The following is a 17,673-nucleotide window of genomic DNA, read 5'->3' on the forward strand; positions in this document are numbered from 1 at the left end:
CAATGACAAGCCGAAAACTGTCGAAATTGTAGTTATTTGAAGTTTGGATTTTTTTTTACGACTGAGGTAGGTAAATTAAATTTCGACAGTTTTCGGCTCGTCATTGCTCCGACTGCTTTGTTGTTGAATCAAGTCAAATCCTAGGTAAGCATATATTGTGCGTGTGAACGTTGACATGAAAAGAAAAAAGTAAAAAAAAAAAATTTATCAATTTTTTTTTTTTTTTTTCTAAAGTACCGAAAAAAGGTACCGTTGGGTACCGGTATCGATTCACAGGTACCGGTACCGGTTCAAATGTGAAAGGTACCCATCCCTAACCATAACGCACGTTCAACATAGTGGACGACTATACTGAGCGGCTTTGCTTAAATGCAGCAGAGTAACATTTTATTATTACCGAATTATTACCGGGTTTCCCCCCATATCACCACTCGCCCATATGCCCTTCACAACGGTGATGTTGTCATACTTGTCATTCAGAATACACCTGCTGAACCCCTAGCGTTGTCATGAGATTCGATTCCAATGTATTGTCATCGTACAGCACAAGTACAACCAGAATTAGTGTTGTCAAAAATACAGTACAGTAGTCCACACACACGCATGTGCATTCAGTTAAGTCTGAATATGACTGTAATACAAACAGTTCAGTTTGTCAGGTACATGCAACACAGATTACAGTGTTTACATCTGTCTGCTTGAGAAAATACCATGTTCTGCAATAAAAATTATTGAAGTGAGATGAACAGTTATTTGTAAATGTGTGATCTAAAGATAAACAAAGGGTTTTAAAAGTGTTATATTTATCTTCTCTTATAGTACCAGAGAGAAGCTGAGGAGAATCAACCAGCAACAAAAGCAACATTTATATATATATAAAAAAAAAAATATTGAACCTTTTTCCCTGTGGTATCGAAAATGGTATCGAATATCGATACTTTTCAAGGTATCGTATCGAAGTTCGAAATTCCAGTATCGTGACAACACTAACCAGAATACGTTTGGCATCCAACCAGAGTCCAAATGTAACAAGTCAAGTTCAAGTTGTTTTATTTAGCTATTACATTACAGTGAAATGCTTGGTTCTTTCACTGCCCAGTCCAACCTAGACCAGCCCAACTTTCCCTGCCCAACCCAGCATCTTTCACTGCCCAGTTCAGCCCAACCCAGTCCAGAATAGTTCCCTCTTTCATGTTAATATGTGATATCCTAATATTTTGAAGAGTAGAGACGGTGTGATTAATATATGTTTTATGCTAATATTGTGAAGAGTAGAGACACTTATAATATTTTAAAGAGTAGAGACACGGTGTGATTATTACTATGATTGAAAATCAATTTAGACGAAGACATACAAAGAAGTAATTATCACAATTAGCGATTTATTTATGGCTGGCAAAAAATCGGTTTGGCTGGTAAAAAAAAAAAAATCATATCCTCGCCAGTTGGCTGGTAAGCCAAAAAGTTAGTTTCCTCCCCTGCCCGTATTATATTGTTATTTCAACACATTGTAAATACACACGTCACAACATGTAAATAAGACAGTTTGAGTTGTTGGAAAGTGTATTTTGTTATTTTTGACAGTAAGCTAATGGTCTGTATCCATTTCCAGTCATAACGTGTAAGCTGGCAAGCACGCTGAGTCTCTCACTGTACTGCACGTACAGAGATGAGGGATACCTACCTAATCTTCTTGTCTGACTCTGGGGAATACGGCAAATAAGCTAATTTCCCAAAAGGTTGGCGTGTTCCTTTAAGCAAACACAAGACACTGGATTCGATTTACCAAGCCGCAGATAACGTTACATCGTTCCTGACAGGGATAGTTCTATACACTGACCAGACATGTAGGATAGTTCTATACACTGACCAGACATGTAGGATAGTTCTATACACTGACCAGACATGTAGGACAGTTCTACACTGACCAGACATGTAGGACAGTTCTATACACTGACCAGAGATGTAGGATAGTTCTATGCACTGACCAGACATGTAGGATAGTTCTACACTGACCAGACATGTAGGACAGTTCTATACACTGACCAGAGATGTAGGATAGTTCTATGCACTGACCAGACATGTAGGATAGTTCTATGCACTGACCAGACATGTAGGATAGTTCTATACACTGACCAGACATGTAGGATAGTTCTACACTGACCAGACATGTAGGACAGTTCTATACACTGACCAGAGATGTAGGATAGTTCTATGCACTGACCAGACATGTAGGATAGTTCTATGCACTGACCAGACATGTAGGATAGTTCTATACACTGACCAGACATGTAGGATAGTTCTATGCACTGACCAGACATGTAGGATAGTTCTATGCACTGACCAGACATGTAGGATAGTTCTATACACTGACCAGACATGTAGGATAGTTCTATGCACTGACCAGACATGTAGGATAGTTCTATACACCGACCAGACATGTAGGATAGTTCTACACTGACCAGACATGTAGGATAGTTCTATACACTGACCAGACATGTAGGATAGTTCTACACTGACCAGACATGTAGGATAGTTCTATGCACTGACCAGACATGTAGGATAGTTCTACACTGACCAGACATGTAGGACAGTTATATACACTGACCAGAGATGTAGGATAGTTCTATACACTGACCAGACATGTAGGATAGTTCTATGCACTGACCAGACATGTAGGATAGTTCTATACACTGACCAGACATGTAGGATAGTTCTACACTGACCAGACATGTAGGACAGTTCTATACACTGACCAGAGATGTAGGATAGTTCTATGCACTGACCAGACATGTAGGATAGTTCTATACACTGACCAGACATGTAGGATAGTTCTACACTGACCAGACATGTAGGATAGTTCTATACACTGACCAGACATGTAGGATAGTTCTATGCACTGACCAGAGACATGTGGTCAAGTGTTATTTTACATCACTATATGTCCATCACCGCTCACCTTATCAATTCTGATTGGAAGGTGGAATCAAAATGATTGAATCTTCCGAGATTGTAACATTAGCTCTCTGTAGTAAAGGGCTGTCAAGCTAGCAACAACAATAAAACTCCCGGAAAGGTGCAACATACGAGTCATTTAAGCATTTGTAGACTATAATATCATTGTTGTTTTACTTAAAAGCAAAATAGTTAGTAGGGGGGATTTCAATATTGCCCAAGCCTAAATGCCGTCAAACAGAGACCTCTAGGTAAAAGAGCACTGCTTGGTATTGCACTTTGTTTACATTTTGTTTGTTGGAGTTGAGTGTGGATGAAGGAGGAGTTGCTACTGCTGACCACACCTCAGGCTCTGCAGCCAAGAGAGGTCTGGAGAAATGCTAAACTCCAACCCCAATACATCAGACCAAGAAATATATATATATAAACTAAGCGCAATATCAAGCGGGGTTCTTTTTCCAGAGGTTTCCGTTTGACGGCTTCACAGTTTCTACCTTTTATTCATGCCTTATTAATATACAAGGCTGATGTGTTCTTGACGTGTGTTCGCTGTATCGCAGACCTAACACGGGCCAGCTGCTTATCAGTCGACTGTAGCCAAGTCATGTGGGCAACACACACACACACTGATAGTGCCTTGTTTCTGTTCAGCGCGTCAGTCAGCCATTTTGCAAATATTGCAGCTCGATGTGTTTTGACTGAATTTGCAAACTTGTAGAAAAAGCACTGCAGACTTCTTATAAAACAACCGTATCGTTTTCCAAATAGAGGGGAAACAACGAACAAGCTCATATACAATAATGGCGTCTGGTCGCGGTCCTCCTGTCCCTGTGCAGGAAGACGAGGGCGATGCTGCATTCCATTACAACTTGTGAGGTCGGAAATTCCGACTTCCTATTAGGAGAACAGTCTAATAAAACGGCGCATCTCGGGGTTCCTATCAAACTCGGGTGTGATTTCTCAACCCCCCCCCCCCTCCCCCCAGTTCAAGCCTCAGCGTCATTTGACGTAATCTCAACATGGCCACCCACATTAATGTTTGTTTTGTTTCTTGTCTGATATGATATGACACACACTCACTTTAAACAAACAACTCACTGCAGCACCCACTCTACACACTTTAGACACCTAAACACACTTTATATTTATTGGCAAAGAATTTGCACTACAACCCATACCTCAGTACACCTTACTGTAAATTGTACCTCATCCCATTTCTGCTTTGCACTATATAGTATAATGTATGGTTACTCTACTTCTACTCTGTGTAGCCGGTGTGATCTTGTCTGCGTTGTGTTTTTTTAGTCGATTCGACCCCTGTTAAGGGATCGCCCTGAGTGGGAGTTGAACCCCGGACGCCCGCGTCGTGGGCAGCATCACAGACCACTAAGCAAGAAGTGAATTCACTTCTTGCTTCCGGGTCTGGATGCCTCTGGGGAGTGAGTTTACTTGCAGTACCGCTTAACATCCACAGCCACTTCACGACTTGTACCTCGTGACTGTGGATAGACTGCGGTACCTCCGTTACACTCACCCCCCTAAACTCACTCCACCCAGGGCATCCGGGTCACGGCACCACATGTAGCCGGTGTGATCTTGTCTGCGTTGTGTTTTTTAGTCGATTCGACCCCTGTTAAGGGATCGCCCTGAGTGGGAGTTGAACCCCGGACGCCCGCATCGCGGGCGGCATCACAGACCACTAAGCAAGAAGTGAATTCACTTCCGGGGGTCTGGATGCCTCTGGGGAGTGAGTTTACTTGCAGTACCGCTTAACATCCACAGCCACTTCACGACTTGTACCTCGTGACTGTGGATAGACTGCGGTACCTCCATTACATCTGCATTGAACATTGTACATATGTACATACTGAACACTTGTGTCTACATACGTGACTTCTGTTTTATACTTGCTATACTTATTTTATACTTATCCTCTTGTCTAGCACATTCTCTGGAGCGTAACAGAAAGAAGCATTTTGTATAAAAGTATTCTGTACTTCTGTATGACAACTAATAAAGAAACTAGAAACTTGACTGACTGTTTGAAAACTTTATTAACAGGTTGCAGAATGGGCACAGTACAGCTCAATAAATACAATTGCTACGGGGATGCTGCAGACCAGAAAAAGACTTTCGTCTTGTTTACATCATGATCAGGGTCCCCCATTTTCAATTCATCATAAAAAAAATACGTGTTCCCTGACCGGGGATCGAACCCGGGCCGCGGCGGTGAGAGCGCCGAATCCTAACCACGACTAGACCACCAGGGAGTGTGTACATTTATACAATAAGAAAACATGTTAATGTTGTTGTTATTAGTCGTTCTATGCGTATATTATTATTATTAAGTACATTTGCATCGTACATAGTTGTAAACTGTCTTTGTGTTGTTGTAGTAAGAAAAACGTCACAAACGTTTAGCGTGAGCGTCCATGTTTTTCCGACTTGCAGCTCGAGAGAGAAAGTAGGTTTCCCCCACTTCCAACTTCCCACCTCCGACCATAAACGAACGTCGCATGAGACAAGGGTAAAAGTCCGATGTTATGAGTCGGGCCTCGGTAACAAACGAGGGAATCCTTTTTAAAGAATCGGTGCACGACGTCCGCGAGAACGTATTATTATTGTTGTTAACACTTGTTTCGTTACTTGGTTACGGGACTTTCCGTGCATCATTGTAACATTCACACGTAGCCTATCCGTCCGATGCAAAAAAGCAGTTTGACAAAAAAAAACTCACCGTTTCTGTAGGGATGAGAGCCTCGTCTGTGCATGGCTTACTCGGCTCCTTTTGACCGAACGACGAGTTAAATGTGACTTTCACCATTGTGTTTAATCGGAATGTATCTCCTCGGGGCGTTATATCACAGTTGTTGCGACCAGATCCCCCTTTGGACAGTGTCTGATTACAGTGACGCAGATAAACACAACCTTTGGCGGGTCACGTGGTTCACTGGGTAGATCACGTCGTAGAGGGAGTAGGGTATATCTGCAGAGCCGCACAATAGCATATATCTGCAGAGCCAGAGAGTAGGGGATATCTGCAGAGACCAGGCGTGGATGGGTTTGAGGCGGGGCTTCGTGGCGTAGACAAGTATTAGTGGCCTGGACGCATCTCTACTTTTCGTAGCTCCATTTCCGCAGACCCCTCTCTGATTGGTTGAGCCCATTTGAGCGAAGCCCCTCTCTGATTGGTTGAGCGAAGTCCCTCTCTGATTGGTTTAGCTCGTCACGCGGTAAAAGGCGGATGTAATGTTATCATATCAAGAAGATAAAAAGAAATGTACTACCAGATTCGCGTATAACGTTATTTCGCGTGACTTCGCGGTTTATTCATAATGTTATGCACATTTCACAACACAGCCAGCTGTCAGAAACTGTACATTGTAACGTTATATAACATTATATTATTATAACACGTTATGTTATTTTGCGGTTTATTCACATAACGTTATTTCACTTGACAAGTTCAACACAGCCCAGCTGTCAGAAACTGTTTAGATCACTGTTTAGTGTTTACACTCCCCACTTACTGTAACTGTACCATGACGCACTCCCCACTTACTGTACCATGTTCTACATATAACCTCATCTCATGCACCTTGTTGTGTATCCTGTTTATTTTTCCTCATTATATTCAGAGTTAATTATATTGTTTACACTGTCTTTCTTCTATTATAACCCTGCCCATTTGATGTTCCCAAATCATATTCAGAAAGTATCACAGAGACTTCTATTGACCAAGGAATTAGTTATTATTAGTAAGACACAACATTTCCGTAGCAATCCGAGGTGACATTGACCACCAGACTCTTACTCTTAAGGCATTAACTGGGTTAATTAATATAAATGTTATATTGTAACTGTCTAGTTACACATTGGTTCCGAAACATGTATGTTCCAGGCTGTTATGGTTTGTAACCGACCCCAATCGCACAACACAAGACCGGTATGAGAGTAAGCCAAAACAGGGCATTTATTTATTACAAAACAAAAAGCGGCACAGTCCCTTTAAGGGAGAACACAAAAACACTAGAGTCAAGGAAATATGGAAAATGCGGCACTGTGCCTTTAAGAGGCGAACAGGCTAAGGGACTAAGGCTAAGGGCCAGGGCTAAGGACCAGGGCTAAGTGTCAGGACCAGGGGCACTGGAGAGGGGGACAGGGACAGAGGCCCGGAGAGGCGGGCTGGAGACAGGGACAGAGAACAGGGTTAAGGCCTTGGACAGGGCGAGGGCCAGAGCTGCTTACAGGGATGAGGACAGGGTTCCGACGGCGGAGGCCTGGCACGGGGACAGGGGCCCGACGGCGGAGGCCTGGCACGGGAACAGGGGCCAGACGGCGGAGGCCTGGCACGGGGACAGGGGCCCGACGGCGGGGGCCTGGCACGGGAACAGGGGCCCGACAGCGGGGCCTGGCACGGAGATCCTCCTCGGATGCTGCAGACGGGCAGCGCAGAACACAGGGGTCCCAGGGGACCGGGGCGAAGAGACGCATCCTCCCGTGGAAATAGGGAGCGATGCGCGCCGGCTTGACGTCTGGAGTGGGAACACTGGAAAACCTCCCGTAGAGAATTAGAGAGCGAAGACGGTGTCCCACTCCAGGCAAACGGCGACAGGTGGTGATGGCTGGCACGTCGTCTCACGCCGGAGACGCGGCAGGAGATGGTAACGTACAGGATGGTAACCGTACAGAACTCCAAGAACACAGAGTGAACATAGATACAGGATACAGAACGAACACAGAGTCCAGAACACAGAATGCAGAACACAGAACGACCCGACAAGGACTGGAGGGGAGTCTGCAACCTATGTACTCTCCCGAGGTGATTGCAAACTCCCAACAGGTGCGTGAAGGTAGAGGATCAAGGATGTCCAAGGGTGGGGGCTGGTGAAGAGAGTAGACAGGGAAAACACAGGAAAAAGGTCCAGGGACAGGCGAATCCTCACACAGGCTGCAATTAAAACTTTGAATCTGAGAGAGCTCTGGTCAGCGAAGCCGGCGATGCGAGCGATTATTATTGGTTTTTAATGACAAACCAATTACATAATCCAACATATGTGTAAAGGCACACACAACATATTCCAGTTAACGGTATATTTTTTTAATGATTCGTTATGGCGTAATCAATACTTCCATGCGTATAAATTGCGTTCGCGACATCCATGTTTTAGGGTATTCATCAGAAAACTCGGATCCGGGATTCGGCTCTCATCCGTCGGCCAAGAACTGTGGGTTTTCAGCCTCTCTCTCTGGAGCTTAACGGAGTTTCGAAGCTAGAGGAGCTTGTCGTGGCTCATGCGCATGCGCGCGCTCGGCCAATCAGAGAGGGGTCTGCAGAAATGGGCTCAACCAATCAGAGAGGGGTCTGCAGAAATGGGCTCAACCAATCAGAGAGGGGTCTGCAGAAATGGAGCTACGAAAAGTAGAGACGCGGCCTGGACAAGTATTTGCACTACTGCGCATGCGGATGAGGGGGGGGGGGGGGGGGGGCTCTCTCGCTCCCTCCCTCTCTCGTTTACGACACACATACACAACTTAACTTTCGTCTCGTTTACATCAGGGTCCCCCATTTTCAACTTAACTTTCGTCTCGTTTACATAGACAGTAATGTTACTGTGGTACCCTTGACTGAGATTTCATAATCAAAATGTTAGATCAACCCTGAAAACTGAAAATATCTGTGGTAATAGTAATTCATGCATTACATGGACTCTCAGAGTACATTCTGGAGGAACCTTCAGGCAAAACCTCTCTAATGATAAGGTTGTTTACACAGTTGTAGAAGCGCCATTCCAAACCCCCAGGAACCAAACACCTTCTAGACATGTGACGGTTGAGCACAGCACAAGAGGCTGAAAGCGGAGATGCCTCTGTGAGACAAGACCAATGTGGTTGAATCTATACAATAATAGATTACCATTTTAGGAATGCCAAAGCTGGTTCCTTTCATAGAGTAATACAAAGTGTCAGTTTGGTAGATGGGGTTTGGTGCTGGCTCTTGTGGACTGAATTAGGGCTGCACGATTTTGGGAAATAATCTAATTGCGATTATTCTGACAGATATTGCGATTGCGATTTGCGATGCGATTATAACATATTTTAGATTTTTTTTACAAGAAGAATGTTGCTGCTTTCTGTAGTCGGGTCCCAACTGCAAAATTACTGTATTACCCTGTATTATACACTTTTACTACAGTATCATGTAGACTATTCTGCTTTGTGTTTACATGTGATGTAGTATACATGCACATTTATTATGTTCTTGTGTGATGTATCGCACATTTTATTGCTGTGTGATGTATTGCAAATGTTATTGCTGTCATCTTGGCCAGGTCTACCTTGCAAAGGAGATCTTGTATCTCAATGGGACTTCCTGGTTAAAAAAATAATTTTAATTTTAATTTTTATTTTTTAATTGCAGGCTTGGCGATTTGATAATTGCATCATTCCAAATCGCGATTTCGATTAAAAAACGATTAATCGTGCAGCCCTAGACTGAATGGTATTAACCTAAGAAGCAATGACTGTACTGGGTTAATGCTACAGTAGATCATTACACACAGGGGCGTAGCTGGGGGGGGGGGGGGTAGCTTAGGATGATTCCAAGGGCCCAGCACTGAGGGGGGGCCCAACATTTTTTTTTATTTTTCTTTCAGGTGTATTATTGATGCTCTCATTGATACTATGTTTGTTTCTGAAGTGTGTGTGTGTGTGTGTGTGTGTGTGTGTGTGTGTGTGTGTGTGTGTGTGTGTGTGTGTGTGTGTGTGTGTGTGTGTGTGTGAGATATATAGAGAGAGAGGGGGGGCTTTGGTAGACTATTGCATTGGTCCATTCATTGAAGATGAACGCAATGCGACACCCTTTACTAGGCTCACCCACCAACAGTGCAGGTGCTGAACTGCTGATCCGAATGTATAGGTAAAAAAACCATATTATGCGTTTTCATCAATAAAAAAATTGCCAAAAAATTTCCACTGGCACGCTCGCATTCACTGGGGGCCTACAAATACATTCTTTCATGGGGCCCAGAATCTGGAGCTACACCCCTGATTACACAAGCCCTATTAAGGGAAGTTTAAAAGGTCTGAAGTCATCAGACCTCCTCGCTGTTGAAACTGGAAGGAGACACCAACAAGGAAGTCAGGGGGGGCGGACCAGCCTCCCCCACACGGTCATCTAAGGAGAAACGCCATGTATGGAAGCAAGGGGAAATAATGGGGTATAAAATAAGGTATTGGTGAGAAAGAGAGGAGGCCAGCTCAGACCCGCCACGACCGTCCCCAGGGGGTCTGATGGCTGCGCCTCCACCTCTCCACCGACCATGGTTTCAACTTTGTCCCTATGTGAGTAAACTGTATATGGAATAATCACGGTTTGTGATAACTAGAATAAGATGCTTATCTTAGACCCAGGTTTAGTCATGTGGTGGCAAAGAGTACGATTGGTCTATTTTCATAACATAACATGAATACTATTAATGTGCAAAACTGTCTTGATGTAGAGAGCCACCGTGTCTGGGCTATTGGGATTTACCTCATCAAATCCTTTTGTACAATCATGTATTATGCTGAAAACATTTCCTGTATGTAACCAATGCATTAACTCTTGGCCGCGCTGCAAATAAATGAGTTTGGACCTTAGCTCCTGGTTGTCTGGCTAATACAAGCTTATTTCTCATCTGACTAAGTCAGGTGAGGAGACCATTCTATCACTCTGTGATCTTTCCCTCCTTCCAGATAGCAACCTCATTGTGCTGTAATTAACCGTAGATATTCATTAGGAATATACGACATTACATCTAGACATTTATGACATACCAGATCTACAAATATACAGCACTGTTTGTGATACAAAAATATAGTAATAATAGAGTATATACATTTGAGGGGGAATACATTTACATTTTTCATTACAAGTTTTCATTCACACTCAAAATCTGTGTTCATTTTTTATTTTGCATACTAATGTTCTGTGTCTTGAGTCGTACTTGTATTGAAAAACTGATTTTATATGTCTGAGGAGAAGACTGGTACTCATCATCTTCGTCTCCACAAAAAGAAAAATGACATGTGAAGTATGTTGTGTGCCAGGTTTAAACAGTGCTGTATATGTACAGTTTATTCCTACTCCTATCCAAGCTCCGGGAGGGTCATCAAAGAGAAGTCGCCTATTCTCAGTCCTTGCCCCACAAAGGTGGAATGAACTACCCACCCCAGTTAGGACAGCCGAAACCCGTCCAATCTTTCGCCGTCGACTAAAGACGCACTTCTTCAACCATTATCTGAATAAAAAAATAAAAATAAAAAAAATCTAACCCTAACTAACCTTACTGTCATGCACTTGTCCTAATAAACTAACCTACACTGTAGCACTCAACACTTTATGAACATTGTTACTCAGCTGATAGAGTTGTGCCCTTCCTGATGACTTGTCGTACAGAACTTGTAAGTCGCTTTGGATAAAAGCGTCAGCTAAATGACTAAATGTAAATGTATTCCCCCTCAAATGTATATACTCTATTATTACTATATTTTTGTATCACAAACAGTGCTGTATATTTGTAGATCTGGTATGTCATAAATGTCTAGATGTAACATTACTGTCTATGTAAACGAGAGAGGGAGCGAGCGAGAGAGCCCCCCCCTCCCCCTCATCCGCATGCGCAGTAGTGCAAATACTTGTCCAGGCCACTAATACTTGTCTACGCCACGAAGCCCCGCCTCAAACCCGTCCACGCCTGGGCTCTGTGGCTCTGCAGATATCCCCTTTTGGCTAACGTTAGCTTGCTGATGCTACTACTACTTCGACATGCTGCTAGTGGACTGGAGCCAGCTAACGTTAGCTTGCTGAGGCTACTACTACATCGACAAGCTGCAAGTGGACTGGAGCCAGCTAACGTTAGCTTGCTGAGGCTACTACTACATCGACAGTTAACATTACATAAGGTTTTAGCGTGACGTGGGCATTCCAGAATGGTGAGGATGCAAAGCATGTTAGACCATTGGACTCGTCGCAGAGTTTACATTACACATAGAAACTGTGCGACTCGCGAGAGAAGTTGTCATACAGCCTTCAAACGCAGGGCGGAAGAGCTAGTTTGCTTGTGTTTATTATGAAATGACAATTGCGTGTTGACACGCCCACTGCGCGAAGCCTCTGTGCTCCTAAATAACTTTTTCAAGTTCCCACATATCTATTATCTATGACTAATTCGATCTATTTTTAGGGGCAAATGCAAGTGAAATAGTCGCGCTGTGGTTACATGACGTCATCGCTATTTTAGAGTATCACTTCCGCAACGGATTTAGTCGGATTTCGGTTTCCGGGTTCGCCTGATTGGCCACTAAGCCCACGTGACCCTACGCTAGCGCGCCCCCCTTACCCCGCTTACGCCTGAGAGTCACACACAGCTAGCGGCAGGCAGAGAGCCTTGCTACTACTAGCCGAGTGATGAATGAAGCTGTATCTGTTTCACCTAACAGCACTATTGCTCCGTGATCATAGCCATCCATCTCTAAAGCTAACCACTATTTGTAAAAGCCACAACCACGTTACCATATGTAATAATGTAAATCATTGTGTCATTGTACATATTGTGTATACACCGTTAGAAGCTAACGTAGCTTAGCTTGGTAGCTATTGTTGTGCTAACAACATCCCGACACCCAGCTTGTTAGCCAGCATGAATGCCCGATGTAGAAGGCATAGACGCAGGTCGCTTGTTGGCCGGCATGAGTGCCCGATTTGGGGTGGTTCTCTCCTCTTTGTGTGCCTTTGTCCTTGCGGGTGTTCTGCCGGGGGAGCTTGTGGACGCGACAATAGTGGTGGTTGTAGGGTGTTTGAGCTTGTAGCGCTAGTTAGCTCATAGCTATCGTTAGCTTCTAACGCAACGGTGTATACACAATATGTACAATGACACAATGATCAAACACCTTATAAATACTATTGTCATGTCCATAAGTTCCCTGGCAGAATACTTGTGAGGACAAGGGTATACAAGGAGGAGAGAACCATTTTAAATCGGGTATTCATGCTGGCTAACAAGCTGGGTAGCTATGAGCTAACTAGCGCTACAAGCTCAAACACCCTACAACCACCACTATTGTCGCGTCCACAAGCTCCCCCGGCAGAACACCCGCAAGGACAAAGGCACACAAAGAGGAGAGAACCACCCCAAATCGGGCACTCATGCCGGCCAACAAGCGACCTGCGTCTATGCCTTCTACATCGGGCATTCATGCTGGCTAACAAGCTGGGTGTCGGGATGTTGTTAGCTACGTTAGCTTCTAACGGTGTATACACAATATGTACAACGACACAATGATTTACATTATTACATATGGTAACGTGGTTGTGGCTTTTACAAATAGTGGTTAGCTTTAGAGATGGATAGCTATGATCACGGAGCAATAGTGCTGTTAGGTGAAACAGATACAGCTTCATTCATCACTCGGCTAGTAGTAGCAAGGCTCTCTGCCTGCCGCTAGCTGTGTGTGACTCTCAGGCGTAAGCGGGGCAAGGGGGGCGTGCTAGCGTAGGGTCACGTGGGCTTAGTGGCCAATCAGGCGAACCCGGAAACCGAAATCCGACTAAATCCGTTGCGGAAGTGATACACGCCTACCGGTTACAAGGTATAGTCAAAATCCATACCGTAACGCAAATTCATACCGTTTATACCGTATACTGTCCACCCCTACTTTGAATACTACTTGGTGTTTCCTAACGAGTATGAATCACCGTTTTATGAGACTAGGAGAAGTCGGGTCGGGACACACACACACACCTACACCTACACACACCTACACTTACACACACACACACAGCAAAGGCTCCTCGACTTCTCGAGCATTGTTCTGCACTAGCTAGCTAACGTTAGCATCCAGGCTTACAAACATAACGTACTGAAAGTGAAAGCCGACACACCTATATAAACATGCGGAACTAACGTTATAACAAAAACACAATCGGCTTACTCGCACATCCAAGCGAAGTCCTTGTAGGGTCTTGATTTATTCGCTATTGCGCGTGCATTATGGAAGAGGATCCTCATCTGAGTAAGTATTAAGTAAGTGAAGTGAGCGGTGTGGCATGGACACACACACACAAACACACACACAAGGACACACGCACTGCGTGGTTTCCGGTTTCACAACATGGCTTTGTTTACCCAGTCAGAGCCAATCAATCATTGTTTACCCAGTCAGAGCGGAGCGGGTATTTGAATGCACATGGCGCACATGGCCGTGGGGGGGGAGGGTGAGACGCTACACACAGACAGACGGACCTGCTGGAATGTGAGGTGCACCAGTGCGACAAGGGAAAATATTAAGTCGCACTCCAAAGATATTTGCCCAAAATGGGTGCACTCTGGAGCCCTGCTTGCTACCTCTCTATCTTTTTTTTTATGCTCGCTTATGCCTGTATTTTTTACTGTTGTGAAGCACTTTGAACTGCAACTTCTGTATGAAAAGTGCTATACAGGCGGCTAGGTGGCGCAGTGGGCAAGGCGCTCGCCACCAACGCAGGAGATGCTGGGTTCGAGCCCAGCTCTCTGCGTTGCTACCAGCTTGGCTGGTCGTTTATACTAATACAATTGGCAGTATTAGGGGGTGGGAAGCTGGTGGATGGGGATGGGACGTTGTGGACAGCGACTCCTACAGGTCGGTTGGTGCGCCTGCGCAGTAGAATCAGGAAGAGACGAGGGCGGCATGTCCCTCCCACGCAGACCCTCGCCGCTGAGAGATCGCGCTGTGCAGATAAAAAGATGCGACGACTGCCTCCTCGTGTACCGGAGGGGACACGTGATGCAAGGCTTCGTCCACATTGCAGCCGGCTTGTGGGAGGCATGGCCTAACAGCATTCGAGACAGGGGAGGGTAGAATTGGACAATACGAAATTGGGGACGGGAGAAAAATTGAAAAATGGGGAGAAAAAGTAGATCAAAAGAAAAGTGCAAATAAAGTTTATTATTATTCTATATTCATATTTCAAATAGCATGTGTCCGGATGGAAAAATTCAGTACTGTATCTACAAAAAAACCTGTAAATCATCTACCCTTTGTTAATTTGCTTAGATTATTAGTACACTTAATTTCAGGAAGGTGCTGAATGAGCTCAGTGGCAATTTCTCACTTTTGGTCAATGTTAGCATGGTGTTATTCACTGTCAAAGATGGAAAGAAAAACAGAATAATAATAATTGATATTCTCTTTTGGTTCATTACAATTGAATTTACTCAAGCATTTACACAATATTTCCGACACTGGTAATACATTCCCTGAGGTGAGGTCCATAGATGTCCCTAGATACCAAGAACATGCAAATGGGTTTTCTGAAAATATGGCTAGGGCTTGCACCTCCTGTGATTTGGATATTGCACTAGACTATAATGTGATTTTAATAACATTTTGATTAATTGTTCAACTCTACTGCACCCTGGGAACTACACAAAGACCTGAATCGGATGATCAGAGAGGCCTGGCAGGGTTAAATCAAATCAAATTTATTTGTAAATTTATTTATTTTGCTCCGTCGTTGGCGGGTCCCGGGGTAGCGGCGGACGGCCTCGGCGGGGGGAGAGGGCCAGCTCTAAGGGCTGGGAAATGTCTACGTGGGCGGGTTCAATCTTGTGGTGGTTGTACCCCACCTCAAAGGCGAGCCTTCGCCAGTCCTCAGGGGCCTGTGGGCTAGGGTGTCCGGTGGATAGGTCATCCAGCAGCGTCGGACCCGAGTGACCAATCGCGACGTCCTCCAGGCGTAGACTGGAATCTGCAGTCCCGAGGGCCTGGATGTCGTGGTCGGAGGCCTGTTCCGAGCCCCTGTGATGTCGTGGTCCGGCTGTACAGCTCCGATGACGACGTTGGGCTTCTCGGCGACGTGTCTCGCGGCGCACTCGGAATCGTACGTGAGCTCTTGTCGTGCCGACCATGGCTCCGCTACCCTTGACTCGGAAAACGTGAGGGGTTCGTGGTCGGTGAAAGCTGTAAGAAGGCCGCCGTATGTCGCCTCATCGCGGACACATGCCAACGAAGCCCGTGTCTGTGCGTTTATTAGGCGGCCATGTCTAATGTCCACGAGGAGACCGTGTGCACCCAGGAAATCTGCCCCCAGTAGTGGGAACGAAATGTCGGCCGTGATGCAGTCCCACGTGAACCGCTGGCCCCCAAAACACAGTTCCACGGTCCTTGTACCGTAGGTGCGGATAGGGGTATCGTTGGCGGTCGTCAGGCGTGGACCGCTATCATCGCCGGCGGTGTCCTCTTTTGTAGCTGGCAGGACGCTCCTCTGAGCTCCGGTGTCGCAGAGGAATTTGCAACCGGAGAGTGTGTCTCTAATGAAAAGCAGCCGGTTCGACATACCTGCGCTCACCGCTGCTACTGGGCGCAGGTGTCTGCGTTTATGTGTTATGCCGAAAGTGCAAGGGGAACGGCATCTTGTCGCCCTCGCGCCGAAACATGCGTGGTAATAACACAGGCCTGCGGCAGCGCTGCTCCTGATCTTCCTCGCCCCTCCCCCCTGCGGCGTGTAACCGCATGTCGAGGCTATTAGCCCTGGGGCAAAGTGTTGAGTGGCCAGGTAGAAGCGGTCTGCCTCTCCTGCCAAAGCACGGGGATCCGTAGCCGCTGTATTGGCAAGTGCCGTCTGCACGTGTGGCGGCATGTGCCTGAGAAACAGTTCGATAAACAGGAAATCAGGCCGTTCTGCACCCAGCAGGTTTAACATCATCTCCATGTGCTCCGAAGGCTTGCTGTCCCCCAAGCCTCGTAAAGCCAGCAAGCGTCGGGCCCGCTCTGACTGTGAGAACTCGAATATTCTGAGTAGGTGCGTCTTAAACGCCTCATATTTATTCCGTGCAGGCGGAGCTGTTATGAAGCCTACCGTCCTCGCCGCTGTAGTGCTCCCGAGGCTCGAGACGACGTGGTAATATCTCGCGGCGTCGTCGTCAACCCCTCGTAGGGCGAACTGCGCCTCTGCTTGAGCGAACCACGCCGCCGCAGAATGCTCCCAAAACTCCGGCAATCGAATAATAACGGCATCGTTTGCCATGTTCGGTTCGGTCCCTGATACTTCAGCGAGACCAATGTCGGGGTCACCAGTGTAGTGCCGAGAGAGGGGAGTCGGAGACGGTAGCTCGAGGTAGAGCGAACAGCATTTATTGGGTACACAAATACAACATGCTACTGCTACGTTGCGTGCAGTCGACTGACTTGTGGTGGCAGGAAGTGCCACCTCCTATAATGTTCGGGCGGAACTCTTGTTCCTAACAATAGTTCCGTGGGTGAATTATGTACCATTAACAATCACTACAACATACAAATATACATATATCTCTGAATGTGTCCTTGGTTCACATGATCAGTTCGATTCGATACTAGCTAGCAGGTACGCCTGTTGCTTAATAACAGCGGAACAGTGCAAAAATGCTTCCGCATTCGTCACCGCACGCCACTACGGTAATGCGCCTTTCATTTTCCTTCGCCCAGGTGCGTGCACCGGCGGCGTGCTCGCTCAGGTGCATGCGCCGGCGTGCTCGTGAGGTGCCCGCGCATGCGCATGAGATCCCGCCTTGGTTCGACACATATAACACATTATTGGTTCAATTTGGTTACATATTAACACGCTTTGGCGCTTTGGTTCAATTTGGTTAATCACCATACACGTGATGGACGCAGCAGGCGATCACTCCTATTGTTATTCAGCTGCGCCGAGGTTGATTG

The 17,673-nt window shown here is 45.7% G+C and overlaps 1 protein-coding gene across 1 annotated transcript in view; it reads right to left on the reverse strand.

Annotated features, from left to right (window-relative positions):
* The window catches only part of LOC311238361 (integral membrane protein 2B-like), a 28,884-nt gene extending 22,988 nt beyond the window's left edge, over positions 1-5,896 (reverse strand). Inside the window, exon 1 of the mRNA XM_084326394.1 lies at positions 5,693-5,896. Within this exon, the coding sequence (XP_084182520.1) occupies positions 5,693-5,779 (87 nt within the window). The 5' untranslated portion in view covers positions 5,780-5,896. The remainder of the gene's footprint in view (positions 1-5,692) is intronic.
* Positions 5,897-17,673: the final 11,777 nt, after the last annotated feature.

Source organism: Notolepis coatsorum (genome assembly GCF_963971535.1).
Source record: "Notolepis coatsorum genome assembly, chromosome: 1".
Lineage (NCBI taxonomy): Eukaryota > Metazoa > Chordata > Actinopteri > Aulopiformes > Paralepididae > Notolepis > Notolepis coatsorum.